Raw genomic sequence first — 15,109 nt, forward strand, 5'->3', positions numbered from 1 at the left:
GGGACCATTCCCTGGAGAAGGATGTCATGCTTGGTAGGGTGGAGGGTCGATGAAAGAGGGGGAGGCCTTCAATGAGATGGATTGACACAGTGGCTGTAATGATGGGCTCAAGTATAGCAGGGATTGTGGGGCTGGCGCGGGATCGGGCATTGTTTCGTTCTGCTGTGCATGGGGTCTCTATGAGTTGGAAACTACTCAACGGCACTTAACAACAACAACAAACACAGAGCTTTATACGCCAAAACATTAAATGTTTGTCACTAGTTGGATGGTATTGTGCCATGTTTTATTTTTTTGGCTTGACTGTATCTTCCAATTGTAGTGAAAAGTAGTGCTTCTCAAACTTCCAGGGTGCATAGAATCACCTGGGATCTTGTTAAAATAGAGATCCTGATTCATAGTTGATCTGAGGTAGGGCCCGAGAATCTTCATATCTAATATTCCAGGTGATGCCACTGCTGCTGTTCCAGGGGTCATATTTTGAGTAGCAAGGCTGTATAGTTAGACTTTTTAAAAATGCATAATTCAAATTAAAAGGAAGAAATTGGTTTAGAAAAGTATATCTTAACCTATTTGGAGTAATGAATCGTTTTGGTAATCTAGGGAGAGCTGTGACTCAGAAAAGTGTTATTGTTGTTAGACATTGTTGCGTTGTTTCTGACACATAGTAACTTTATGTGCAACAAAAGGAAACACTGCCAAGTCCTGCTCCCTCCTCAGAATCGTTACCAGGCTTGAGCCCACCGTTGAAGCTGCTGTCTCAATCCATCTCCTTGAGGGTCTTCCACTTTTTAGCTGACCCTCTACTTTACTAAGCATGATACTCTTCTCCAGGGAATGGTCCTGTGGTAGTTAACTTTGTGTGTCAACTTGGCTGGGCCTAATTGAGTGGCTGGGCAGCTCCATGTGGTGTTCCCCATGATGAAGCTGATAATCAACTCCATGGTGGAATCTACTGTGAGCAGCCGTGTAGCTGCCATAGGGACGGGTCTTCTTCCTATGTGTAAGGAGAAACCTTGGGGAGCGGTCTCTAGCTTCTGGCATGCTTGAACCCTGCAGCAGCCTGCCATGCTCTGCTGATCTTGGGACTTTTAATGGACTTGAATTAATGACCTGCCGTGTGGTTTGGTAACATCGGGACTGTGCCTTTTTACTTGTCAACCTTGGGCTTGTCAGCTCAGCAGCCAGCAGCTGAGTGAAGAAAAGCCTCCAGCTTCAGTAGACCAAGAGTAGGAGGCAGAGTTGAAGCCTAAGGTTTAGGGGCTTTCACCCAGCCCCTAGAGCCTGGCACTTTGGACTTCAAGCCTCGAAATTGTAAGAATAAACTCCTGTTTGTTAAGGCCATTCCATTTGTGGTATATCTTCTGTTAGAGCAGCACTAGATAACCAAAACACTGGAGATCTCATGATAGAATTTTGCAAGACCAATGACTTATTCATTGCAAATACCTTTTTTCAACAACATAAACAGTGGCTAGCCATGTGGACCTTGCCAGATGGAATACACAGGAATCAGATCAACAACATCAGTGGAAAGAGGTGATGGAGAAGCTCAATATCTTCAGTCAAAACAAGGCCAGGAGCTGACTGTGGTGCAGACCATCAATTGCTTATATGCAAGTTCAACTTGAAGCTAAAGAAAATTAAAATAAGTCTATGAGAGCCAAAATACAACCTTGATTATATCCCATCTGAGTTAAGAGACCATCTGAAGAATAGATTTGATGCATTAAACATCAATGGCCGAAGACCAGATGAATTGTGGGACATCAAGAACATCATCCATGAAGAAAGCACACAGTCATTAAAAAGACAGGAAAGATTATCCATTACCCCACTGAGTTAACCAAACTGTGATGCATACACACAATGGAATACTATGTAACACCAAAGAATAATGTAGGATCTGTAAAACAATGCATAACGTGGATGAACTTGGAAGACATTATGCTGAGTGAAATCAGTCAGTCACAGAAGGACAAATATTGTATCAGTCCACTATTATAAAAAGTCAAGGAAAAGTTTGTACATGGGAGGATATGTCTTTGTTGGTTACCGGGGATGGAAGGGGAGGGGAAGGGAAGGAAAATAGATCAATAGTTAAGAGAGAGTTGTTGATATAGGTGACTGGAAAAGCAACATAACAAAAGTGTGTGATTAGTATGATATCACTAAGGAAAAGGAAGACATGGAGAGATGTACCTGAGGTATAGACCAAACCAAAAAACCAAACTCACTTCCATCGAGTTGGATCCAACTCATAGCGACCCCTTCTTGGGTTTCCAAGGCGGTATCACTATGGAATTACATTGCCCAAACTTCCTTCCGAGGAGTAGCTGGTGGGTTTGAACCACTAGCCTTCTGGTTAGCAGTCAAATGCCTTAGGCACTATGTCACCAGAGGTACAGACAATAAAGGTAAATACTACTGCATATTCCATACTGCATTATCAGTAACAGCAAACATGAAATCTACAGGAAGACACATAGGTGAATAGGCAAGAAGACCAGGTATGGATTGGCGACTGGAGTATACCCATGATCACACATAGGTGTGACAGATGATATTCCTACATATGTATTTGCATATGCTGTGAAAATGTCCATAAACAGTTTAAAGCTTACAGGGGGCAAACTTAAGATAATTTTGTAGCCACAACTAAGCACCTTGAAGGAGTGTGTTGCTGGGCCTGCAGATCGGGAACCATGGTTGCAGGGGACATTAAGCTTGAGTGGCACAACATAGTATACAAAAATATTGTTCTACATCTTTCTTTGGCGAGTAGGTACTGGGGTCTTAAAAGCTCCATCTAAGATGCAACTATTAGTGTCTTCTCATCTGGTGCAAAGAAGAGTGATGAAAATGACAGATGCATGGAAACAGTTAGTCACACAGACTAATGGACCATGAGCAGCTCAGCCTATATGACCCTGAAAACAGAAGAACTAGGTGGTGCCTGGCTACCACTGTCAACCATTTGGAAAGAGATCAAAATAGATCTTGGAGAGAGTGGGAGAAAAATGTGGAACAAAACTCTAAATCATAAAAAAAAAGACCAGACATACTGGTCTGATAGAGACTGGTGAAAATCCCGAGACTATGGCCCCTAGTGACCCTTCAGGCCTGGAACTGAACTCACTCTCATAGCTTCCAGTCAAACAATGGACAAGCATATACAGTGAACACTTATACCCGATAGATACACTCCTTAGAAAAATCAACCATGAGAGATCAGAAGGGCAGTGTTTGCACAGGGAGATAGCTCAGAGGGCAGGAATGCATAGGAAAGAAGGGCACAGAGAGAATGTGGGAGGAGAGCTGTTACAATGTAGGGGATGTAATCAGCATCATAAAAGAAAATGTGTATGAACTGTTGAATGTAAAACTAATCTGCTTTGTAAAATTTCACCTAAATCATAAAAAGTTAGAAGCAAAAACTTTTTGTCCTCAGTTTTCTCTAACATGAGTAAATAAAACCTATTTTATTTATTTTTATTCAAATAGTCTGAGAACTATTTGAAAGAGTTAGATAAAACAATGTACCTAAGGCCAATGGTAGCTATTGCAATTATTTGCATATCTACCTTTTTTGATATGAAGTTCTTTAAAAGCAGGGATCATTTTATGTTCTTTTTTATCCCCAGTGTTTAACATGGTGCCTGGCATTGTTGACTGTCCAGAATTGTGGAATAAATTCATGATTAATGATTTGAAATAGGTAGTTGAATATGGTACTAGTTGAAGATGCTTAAGATTGCATTCAATTAATAAACAGCACAGGCACAGGAGAGTCAGCTTTAGTAATGATGGGAAGGAACTGTTTCTTCAAAGCAATAGGATACACCAGAAAAATTTAAAACTAGTAAGTCATTACAATGACAGTCAAAATAGAAGTGGACTTTGTATTCCTAAAGCTTACAGTCAGGTACAATATCCTATCACCCAATATTACATTTACAGTGTTTTGTACTTTTTTTTTTTTTTGTCATGATTATGGGGTTTATTGAGAAGTAACAGGTTACAGTTCAGAATCAGGAATGACTCAGGATACAGCTCTTCAGGCAGGATAACTTCTTGGCTGTTCCTGCAAGCTGCACTTTTTTTTTTTTTCTTCTTCTTCAAGTTTCTCTCAATGGAATAGACTTTGAGGATAGTTTCTTATTTAACTTAGAATCACCAGCACCCAGCAGTGTCTAATACCTGTTGTTGTTATGGGTCATGGAGTCAGACCCAACTCATAGCGACACCTCCTTGGGTTTCCCAGGCGGTGTCACTACGGAAGTAGATTGCCCAACCTTCCTTTCCAGGAGTGGCTGGTGGGTTTGAACAGCCAACCTTCTGGCTAGAAGTCAAGTGCCCTAGGCACTACGCTACTAGAGCTCCTACCAAAGCTCGTGTTGTTGTTGTTGTTATGTACCATTGAGTTGGACCCGAGTCATAGTGACCCCTCCTTGGGTTTCCGAGGCAGTATCACTACGGAAGTAGATTGTTCAACCTTTCATCCGAGGAGTGGCTCAGTAGAACTCAGTATATTTAGGAAATGAATGACATGGCGCTTCAAGAAGTGAAGCAACTAGTAGTCCTAGTGGAACTAGAGGCTAATTCCATTCTCCGAGTTCTTTTCCAAAACCCGAGCAGTGGAGAAATTCATCCTCTCAAAGGAGCAGGCTCCTCATCCCAAGATCTGGCTTTTCCACCCACTGGTTTTTCTCTGGGACCTGAAGGAAAATAGAAGCGGGGGACGTGATAAAAGGGAGAGAAATTTCTGTTTAAATTCTGTGATTTCAGAACCTGGCCTAATAAAGCAGTTCGCGAGCCTAATCGAACGGTATTTAAGACCCACAAAAGTCGAGCGCACCACACGAGTTTCTACAAAACTGGCTTCAGTGGGGTTAAAGGACGAGAAACCCCTCCCCTGACTCTAATTTAGACAGCCAATCCAAACTGCCGGAACTGGTAGTCTTCAGGGATCCGTAGTATCCGGAGTGTAGCCCAGCCTCGAGCGCGTGACTACAATTCCCGACAGCCACTGGGCTCCAAGGTCGGCCCTCTTGTAAAGCGAACCTTGGGGCGGGTGTTCGCCCCTCCCCGTCGTGTTCCGAAGTGGAGAGGTGGGCTGGGTGTGGCGACAACCATGTGGTGCAGTAACTCGGGTAGCCCGCTTTCGGTCTCCTGAAGTTCTCCGGCCTGTGAGACTGCTCCCTGTCGAGATGCCGAAAGTCAAGTCGGGGGCGATTGGTCGGCGCCGCCGCGAGCGGCAGGAACAGCGCCGGGAGCTGAAGAGCGCTGGAGGTGCGGACAGCTAGGAGGGGTCCTGGGTTTGAGTCAGGTCTGCCCGCGGGACCTACCACACCGAAACCTGAACCGGGGCCGCGAGGCCAGACCGAGCCGGCGCTCCAGTGAGCGCGGAAGTCAGGGGCTCCCAGAACGCGGGTCATAGGTCCTGCTTGCCGCCCTTGGCCTTTTCAGCAGAAGAGATGGACTTAAAGCAGTATGCTAAGTGCCGGTTCCAGGCTTAACGTTTGATGACTGGTTGGCGCGGAAACTTTCCCTTACCCCATCCTGCTATCTTCTCTGGGACGGTCTATTATCTAATCTAGTCGAGAAATTAAAGCTGTTTTCTAATATTTTTTTCTTTCCAGGACTTATGTTCAACACGGGGATTGGGCAGCATATTTTGAAAAATCCTCTCATTGTTAACAGCATTATCGATAAGGTGGGTGTGAAAGAGGAAAGAGAAGGTTGAGGGAGCTGTTGAGTTAGCGATTTTGTTCTGAGGAATAGCGAAGCTCAGGGAGCATGTTTAAATGCTGTATAAGTATTTGTTTACTGACTTGAGGACTGTCCAGGATTTACATGTTGTCTTCCTTATCGTGTGCCAGTCTGTAGGTGTGGATTTCTTCTGTCCTCAAATTCTATGTCTTTCTGTATATTAAGGAGCTCTGGGGACGTAGTACCTAAGGCACTTGACGACTGACCAAAAGGTTTAGCAGGGTCTTTGTGCTTGTTCATTTGCAGGTTGCTGTGGTTCTTTTATCCCTGATACTAGTTTTAGGTGCCAGCTATCACTCTATGGAGGAGCTCTGGTAGCATAGTGCCTAAGGCACTTGACTGCTCACCAGAAGGCTGGCGGTTCAAACCCACCAGCCACTCCTCGGAAGGAAGGTTGGGCAATCCTACTTCCGTAGTGTGATACTGCCTTGGAAACCCAAGGAGGGGTCGCTATGAGTTGGGGCCGACTCGACGGCAAACAACAACAACAACAATCACTCTATGGAGCTCTGGTGGTGCAGTGCCTAAGGCATTTGACTGCTACCCAGAGGCTGGTGGTTCAAACCCATCAGTCACTCCTCTGAAGGAAGACTAGACAATCTACTTCATAGGGATACTAACTCGGAAACCCAAAGAGGGGTCGCTATGAGTCAGATCCGACTCCACGGCAGTGAGTTTGGTTTTTTTGGTTTTATCACTCTTGATTTCTGTTTCTTTCAGAGCCTTTTTTATAAATTATTGGTGACCTCTTTTTGTTAAGGATAACTGGGTGCTAAGACATGAAGTTTGTACTGGTGGTACAAAGTTTTCATAGTTACAAAGTTTACTTTAAACTTGAAGATGTTGAAAGAGTATTACATAGCGAAATGAACTCATCCTGGTTTAGTGTCATTTGCTAAATGAGGGGTGGTCTTTTTAACCTTTTTTGCTCATGGATTTGAGCATTTTCTGATGAAAGATATAGACCCGAATTTTGTTGCTGTATTGTGGTGTAGTAAATTGCATAGTGTGGCTTTTCTAGCCATGTCTTTGTAAACTCTGTGGTGGAATTTGCCACTAGCAACTGAGTAGCTCCTGATTGTTAACGTTATCCACCTGGGATATTTCTTTTGAGAGTGGCAGGAAGCAGTTTTCTGGGAAGTTCTCTGTCTCTCAGGTGTATAAAATTCTGATGTTGAGATTGGTTAGTTTGGTCACTGCCAGGCTCAAAAGGAGCCCTCCTAGAAGCAGAAGGAGTCTCTCTGACTGCTGGCTGAGAAAGACGTACTGCTGAGAGACACATACTTGCTGAGAGAGAGACCCAAGAGACACGTGCTGCAGAGAGAGTAAGATGTGAGAGACATGTGCTGCTGAGAGAGAGATGTGAGTCATGCTGGTGAGAGACGTGAGACATGCACTGCTGAGAGAGACACTGAGAGATATACACTGCTGGGAGAGAGACTGAGAGAGACTGTCAGCTGAGAGATGGCAGGGTGAGAGAGACTGATTGTGTTCCTGAACTTGAATTGTAGCCTGTTGCTTTCCTAATAAACCCCATAATCTGTGAGTTCTGTGTGGCCACTGCAGCACATTATCGAACCCAGCAAAGAAAGAGGTGGTGAGTGCTGTGGGAGGAATGTTGGTGTCAAGATTGATGAAAAGGCTGGAGGGGAACGGCATATCTGGCCTTGCAGGGATAGGCCTTGGGCTATTGATGGTGATTCTGTCTTCCTCTTGTGGGGTTAGAAGAGGTCAGAAAATGCTGCCTCCTTGCCCCTTTGGCACGTGTACAAACAGCAGTTTTCTGGGTATTTCTGCATATCCTGAAATCCATACATGGGTTGAGAATTCCTGGTCCAAAAAACTGTGATCCTCAGGCAAGGTAATCCTTTGAACTTTGTTTGAACTTGTGTGATATGAACAGAGTAAGAAAATGCTATTGCAGTCATTACTGAGGTAGAAAGCTGTGTAACAATCACGGAAGGAACTGTCTTCCTGCTGTTCTGACTCCTCAAGTTGAGGAGAGGTGTTAGCTTTCCACTTACACTTAGTGTTAATGAGGTAGTTTTGTGAAGCACAAACATCATGAAGAAACTTCCTGAAAATGTACACAAAGACTTCCTCAGGGCTTATGAACAAAGTTCAGGTGTGTTCAGATGTACCAGAAGAGCTAATAGTGTGCTTGCTTTTAGGCAGCCTTAAGACCAACAGATGTAGTCCTGGAAGTTGGACCTGGAACTGGCAATATGACTGTAAAGTTGCTAGAAAAGGCAAAAAAGGTAAAATTGCAATTTAACATTCTCATGTTAGAAATAACTAGCAAGCTCAGCTGGTTTACAAACATAAAGTTGCTTTATTTAATTATGTTATTCTAATAGCTATTCTCGATCTCTTGCTAGAAACTTTATTTTAGAAAAAGTGGAATATATTAGTCAGGAAATGAGAAACCACATTAGGTATTTCAACACAGAGAATTTAACATAGAGAATTGGTTACATTACAGTGTCTCTCACCAGCATGACTCACATTACAGTGTAATGGTTGTTAGAGAACTGAAAAAGCAAAATGGGAACCCTGAATAATAATTGCAAAGAGCAACTACTAGCTCTATGCCTGGGGAACAATGAGAGGAGACTGGAGTTATCAGAATCTAGAACCTTAGAGGAGACCTGCAGAGCTGGAGCTCAGGCCTCTGAGATTGGGGAACCACCTGGCTGCCGCTGATACCTTTGCCTTGTGGTTGACCCAGCTTCCAATTAGATGGAACCTTTGTCCAGTTATGCCCCCTGTTGAAGCAGGCAGCACACTTTGAAGGATTTATCTAAGTGTGGGAATTTAATTAAGGGAACCAGTAAAAGTTAGTAAAAGCCAAGGACAGGCAGCTGCGGCAGGCAGTTAACTATTCAAATGCCTGAAGGGGGAAGAGGGGAACCTGTGTTTTCAGAGGCCAGTGAGAGCAGGAGCCATCGAAGAGGGGCCACTAATAGCAGAATGTACCTACTGCCAGACATGGGGAAGGCGTTGGACATTGTGTAATCCCAACCAGATTACCAGGGCTAGGAAGCTAGATTCCATCATCCTACAGTCCATGATGGAGAAAGGTGTATAATGAATCTTGCAAAACCAAACCAAACCAAAGTCACTGGCGTTGAGTTGGATCTGACTTATAGTGACCCCTCCTTGGGTTTCCAAGGCAGTATCGCTATGGAAGTAGATTGCCCCATCTAATGAATCTTGGAGGCAAATGGAATAAGTAGCACATATATCTAACCTCCAGACATGGTTTTCCTGGAAATCAGTAAACTTCAGCTGATGTTGCAGTAAAATCACAATTTCAGCCATTATTTGGTATTCCCTTTCATTTACTTGAGAAATTATCTTTGAGATATATATATATATATATATATATATATATATATATATATATGTATATTCTAGACTTTAGTACGTGAGAGAAATAATAAATTCATTCTAAGAGCAGTTGACATTTGCTTTCTGTGCTTCAGTGTAAGAAAACTGACTACACAGACATACCATAGCAGTTCCTCTATCATCTGTTCAGATACAAAGCATAGAGCCAGATAAAATATCATTGTGTTATTTGGGTAGAATTCTGACATCATCTCGTTGTCTACTTTTTTGGGTGGTGTTTTTTTGTTTGTTTAGTAGAGTAGAGTAGAATTAAAAGAATATGGATGGTAGAATTGGGAAAGGAAGTTTAAATCATAAGCATTTTCATTGGGATAAAAAGATTATATTCCATAATTGATCAAAAGAAACTTTATTTCCTTTTTTTAAATTGTAAAAATATATGTTGTAAAAATATTTGCCAATTTAAAGAACTTTTATTTCAGGTAGTTGCCTGTGAACTTGACCCAAGGCTAATAGCTGAACTTCACAAAAGAGTTCAGGGCACGTGAGTATACATAAGAAAATTAAAATTCATTTCAATCTCTTGAATCAATATTCTTTTTAAATTTCTTCTTTTAATCATCAGATCTTTGGCCAGCAAACTTCAAGTAATGGTGGGTGATGTGTTGAAAACAGATTTACCATTCTTTGATACTTGTGTGGCAAATTTGCCTTATCAGGTATGTCCTCAGATTGTGAGCACCAGCATACTTAATGCTTCTCCTGGTGTATTTTTCCTGGAAGTAACTAGTAATTCTCTTACAGATCTCTTCTCCTTTCATCTTCAAGCTGTTGCTGCACCGGCCTTTTTTCAGGTATTTGATAAAAAACTACAGTTACTGCCCAGTCTTAGAAAAGTTAACAGTTTAGGCCATGAAAACAGATCCACCAGTGATGAAAGTCAGTTCAATTAAAAGAATACTGGAGAATTTGTTTTGTAGAAAATAAATGATTTGTGTGAAGGTCTTTCTTCCTTTCCTGCCTCCCTCCTTCATTCACTACCTTGCCTCTTCCACAAAGGGCATGGACATGGCATCCTCTGACTTCCTCTAACTTCACAAAGGGGAGAGACAATCACCATCAGCATCAGCCCAGTGCAGATTCCTGCTAGGCAGAGGGCAGACATGCTGCCACCTTCTAACCTCTTTACCAATTAGGGTATCAGCTGTCCCTCTCACGGCACTCTATTTCTCTGCTGTGTTTGATAATCCATTGCACTGGCCCCATAGAACTCACAAACAGTACTAACAATTATTGGGTTTATCAGGTAAGCAGCAGGTTACAATTCAGATCAAGGAATTCTCAGGATAACAATTCTTCAGTCTTGACAGCCTCCCCTCCGCTATTCCTTCAGGCACATCTCTCTTTGACCTTTGGCCTCTTGGCTTGGCCTCTGCCCTTCTCAGGCAAGTGTTAACAAAGCTCTTTTAGCTTTGCTGAGTAGATGCCCAGAGAGGCACCCCACTCCTCCAACAAGCCTCCTGCCCAAAGGCACTCAGTTTTCTTGCTCTGTGGGCTGGCAAGCACACCACTCTGTCTCATGCTGGTTGCTTGGATCTGTTGCCTCTGTTGCCATCTCTCTGCTGTTGTCTCAGTGTGGGGATATCAGGTCCAAGGATGTGCTCCACTCCCAGCTCTTACCTGTCTTGATGGTAGTGAGATTCCCCTTTCCACCTCTGGAATGGCTCATTTTAAGCCTGGCAGAATAGCAAAATTGACCAGTTCTCATGTTAGGGTTCCATACACCTTATTTCAGCAATCTCACCCCCTACAAGGGTGCCATGTACCTTACTTAACATTATTAGCAAGCTATCCAATCCTCTTGGTGGGCCATAAGCACCTCACATTTGCATAGTTCCAACTAATCATTTAGTGGGAGTCAGAAAGACTATGGCTAGAAGAGCCACACCAAATAATTTCACTGCACCAAAGCTCCCTCCTTTGTTTGTTTCCCTCTGTCTTCTCCTCTCTCCCTCCCTCCCTCCTTCCCTCTTCTCCCTTCCCCCACAGGGCCATCTGCATAACAGAGTTACTTGTGTTATCTAAGAACTGCATCTGAGGCCAGACTTATTTTCTAATCCTAGGTCAAACTTTTTATCATCTTAGTCTAGCCTCCTAACTGGTCTCTAGTACAGTCTGGTAGTTACCAAACTACAAGTTAGAAACCCTTCTTGTGGTTGTTCATTGCTGTCAAGTTGATTCAGACTCATGGCAACCCCATGTGTGCAGAGTAGAACTGGTCTACAGAGTTTTCAAGCCTGTGACCTTTCAGAAACAGACTGCCAGACCTGCCTTCTGAAGCACCTCTGGATAGGTTCAAACTTTCAGCCTTTTGGTTAGTAGTTGAGTTCATAACCATTTGCACTACCCAGGAACTAAAAATAGTTTTATGGTCTTAAAACGAATTTAGTAAGTCATGATCTTTTTTTTTTTTTTTTTTTAAATAAACCAGAGGGCATTATATGTGGTCCATGTGATTATTGTTTCATGCCTTTTTTTTTTCCTCTATAGAGATGCATTTATACACAGTATGTATTAGTGGCCTGGAAAGCAATGTCAAATGTATTTCTTAGTGTGGCTCATTGTCAAAAAATTTGGAAAGTCAAAGTCCAGCTTTGAAAATTCTCTTCTGTTCAAGATCTTTCAAAAAGTTTCCCCATTGCCTACTGAATAGTTCACATTGTTTAATGTGATAAATTGGGGACACCAAATGTCACAACTTGCCTCTCCAACCTTAGCTTTTCTGTGGGGGTGTTTGCTGCCACTGAGTCAGTATTGTTTGCTTTGGTTTTGTTTCCTCAGAGGGGCTGATCTGAAATATATTCTCATCTGATCACCTTTTATTTTTGCTGGCTTCCTTAGGGTTAGGAGTGCAGCTATTATCAACTAACTTATTTAGTGCTAGTAAACAAAGCTAAGGCTGAAAGTGTTCTCCTTTAGTCTAAGCGTTGAATTAATTATCATTAACCACAGATAATTACTATGCTCTGTTTCTCTTCCTAGAAAGTTCTTTGAAGTTAAAATACATTTAGAGTTGGAAGTGACTATTTTTCTTTTCCCTTCTGCTTCTCAGATGTGCTATACTTATGTTTCAAAGAGAATTTGCTCTCCGACTGGTTGCAAAACCTGGAGATAAATTATACTGCAGACTCTCTATTAATACACAGCTGTTAGCACGTGTAGACCATCTAATGAAAGTAAGTGATTTTTATTATTGAAATAATCCATCTTAACTCATTCCTGACTGAGCATCTTGCTTTGCCTTCTGTGAGGGAAATCTTTGATTGTAGCTTAATTTTGTCTTTAAGGACTGTTTAAATATTTTTTTGATTTATAGGTTGGAAAGAATAACTTCAGACCACCACCCAAGGTAGAATCCAGTGTTGTAAGAATAGAACCTAAGAATCCGCCACCACCTATCAATTTTCAGGTGAGGTTAAAATACCAGGTCATTCAATAAAAGGGGGGGAAAAAAATCCAGGCTGGAAAATGTGTATCTATAGCAGCAGAAAAGTATTCCATCAACTTACATTTTCAAAAACAGGAAAATGTTAACTACAGTGCATCCCTATAATGGAGTGGGTAGAATAATTTGAAGTAAGATAGTTGTGAAGACCACAAAAGGCAGTGAGAAATGCTTACAATGGGCAATAACATTAGAATGCAGCTGCATTTTGCTTGAGATTTGGGAAACATTAATCTACTTGAATATGTCTTTGGTAAACAAGCTACAATGAAAAGTATGTTAGAATAATATTGTAGGTAACACTTTCAAATGAAAATTTTTGTTTTTGCCATTTAAAAAGGAAAAAAGCTAGACCACTTGATGTAAAACCTTAGTAAAACCATGTTGGACAAAAACATGACTAGTGGTAAATGGCGTTTTCTAGGTGAGTTGCACAGGCTATATATTAAATCACATCTGCTGTGAATTATGTTGATTTTGAAAATAATAAACCAAATCAAACCTTTTGCCATTGAGTTGTGACTCACAGCAACCCTACAGTTCAGATAGTCCCAAGGAGAGCTGTCCCATACGGTTTCCAGGGTTGTAATCTTTGCTTGGTGAAATAGATGGTCAGTGAAAAAGAAGACAACTCTCAATGAAATGGATTGACACAGTGGCTGCTACGGTGGGCTCAATCATAGTCAACTATTGTTGAGGATGGTGCAGGACCAGACAGTGTTGTGTGCTGTTGTTCAAGAGGTCAGTATGAGTCGAAACTCACTCGATGGCATCTGACAACAATAGTTTTTACAGAAGCAGACTGCCACATCTTTCTTCCATGGAGTGGCTGGTATGTTTGGACTATTGACCTTTAGGTTTGCAGCTGAGCACTTTAACCACTATGCCACCAGGGCTCCTTTTGAAAATTATAATCCAAACCCACTGCCACTGAGTCCATTCCAACTGCTGGCGATCCTATAGGACATAGTAGAAAAGCCCCGTAACATTTCCAAAGCTGTGACATGTTATGGAAGCAGATTGCCTCATCTTTCTCCCCATGGAATGACTGGTATGCGTAAACTGCCATCCTTCAGGTTAACTGCCGAATGCCTTCACCACTATGCCACCAGAGCACCTTTTGAAATGATATTTAGGTTTAAACGAATGTCATGTTCTTTGTTCAGATGCGGAACATCTTTTTTCAATTGAGGATAAAATACATTCAGTGGTACAGAAAAGTACACAACTCTTAAATATACATCTTGCTGCTTCATTGTGTACTAGCCAGTTCAAGATAGAGGACACTGTCATCACTCTAGAAGTTCCCTCCAGTTTTATGTATTGAAAGACAAAATAAGACCTAGCAGCTATAGTCAAGAAGTTTGATATTTTTAAGATAATACCCATATCTGTTTCAGGAATGGGATGGCCTAGTAAGAATCACCTTTGTTAGAAAAAACAAGACATTGTCTGCTGCATTTAAGTAAGTATTTTACTTATATGTAGTATATGGAAGATTATTACTCCAGAAACTGTGTTAAGTGCTAGAATTTGATCCTTTTCCTTAATAGCTACCTTAAGCATAAAACTTACACGTTTCCAGACACACATCACTTTTTAACCTAACTTGGTACTTTGGGTGGCAGAAGAACTTAACCAAGTTTTTAGTGCTGAGAGTCAGAACAGGTTTTTTTTGTAAAACAGGAAGAGAACAAAATGGAAACTGACCACATTTCTGCTTAGTTTTTCCTCAGATAATGGGGTATTAATGGGCCTTTTCAACACTTGTGAAGGATTCATGCCATTATTAACTGTAAAAATACAGTACGTCCATTTGGGGTCCAAGGGCAAAAAAAGATTTGAGAGCCATATTTTCAAAGGGTTTTGAGATCTTTTTTTAGACAATGTTTGTAGAAACTAGAACAACTTCTCTATGGCTTTAAAGAGATGTTTATTATGACTTTATTTCATAAATTTAGAAGTTAAATACTTTTTCTTAATTTCACAATTTAGAGCATAGAATTATTCTTACACTAACTGAAATTTATCTGTAATTTTGATTTTGGAGTCATAGTGGTTATCATTTTATGCTGCTGTAGGTCAAGTGCTGTGCAACAGCTGCTGGAAAAAAACTACAGAATTCACTGTTCAATACATAATACTGTAAGTAGAAAATGTTTCTGTAGTTTCAGTGACTTGTCTTTTAAATGTTCCTGTCTTTATTCTTTTTGTCATTTTTTTTCCTTTTATTATTATTTATTTATTTTATTGTGATTTGGGTGAAGATTTACAGAGCAAATTCACTTTCCATACAGCAGTGCACATATACTTTGTCTCATGTCGTTGACCACAGTTTACCACAATGCAACTGCTCCCCTCCGCATCCTCCCCATAGTTACCTCTTCCCAGTGTCCATCCCTCCATACACTCCTGCCCCCTGAGCTGTCTCCCTGTGCATAAGCAGCCCTTCTTTCTCTCATGATTGTTCTCTCCAGGATC

At 41.5% G+C, this 15,109-nt stretch overlaps 1 protein-coding gene across 1 annotated transcript in view; it reads left to right on the top strand.

Moving 5' to 3' along the window:
- Positions 1-5,210: 5,210 nt before the first annotated feature.
- DIMT1 (DIM1 rRNA methyltransferase and ribosome maturation factor) overlaps positions 5,211-15,109 on the top strand; it is a 17,142-nt gene continuing 7,243 nt past the window's right edge. Inside the window, exons 1-10 of the mRNA XM_007951556.2 lie at positions 5,211-5,292; positions 5,643-5,716; positions 7,944-8,030; positions 9,606-9,667; positions 9,749-9,842; positions 9,928-9,977; positions 12,236-12,359; positions 12,500-12,592; positions 14,029-14,093; positions 14,710-14,773. Of these exons, the coding sequence (XP_007949747.1) occupies positions 5,211-5,292; positions 5,643-5,716; positions 7,944-8,030; positions 9,606-9,667; positions 9,749-9,842; positions 9,928-9,977; positions 12,236-12,359; positions 12,500-12,592; positions 14,029-14,093; positions 14,710-14,773 (795 nt within the window). The remainder of the gene's footprint in view (positions 5,293-5,642; positions 5,717-7,943; positions 8,031-9,605; positions 9,668-9,748; positions 9,843-9,927; positions 9,978-12,235; positions 12,360-12,499; positions 12,593-14,028; positions 14,094-14,709; positions 14,774-15,109) is intronic.

The sequence above is a fragment of the Orycteropus afer genome, unplaced genomic scaffold (genome assembly GCF_000298275.1).
Source record: "Orycteropus afer afer isolate SDZICR_OR568_19922 unplaced genomic scaffold, OryAfe1.0 scaffold00298, whole genome shotgun sequence".
NCBI classification, from domain to species: Eukaryota; Metazoa; Chordata; class Mammalia; order Tubulidentata; family Orycteropodidae; genus Orycteropus; species Orycteropus afer.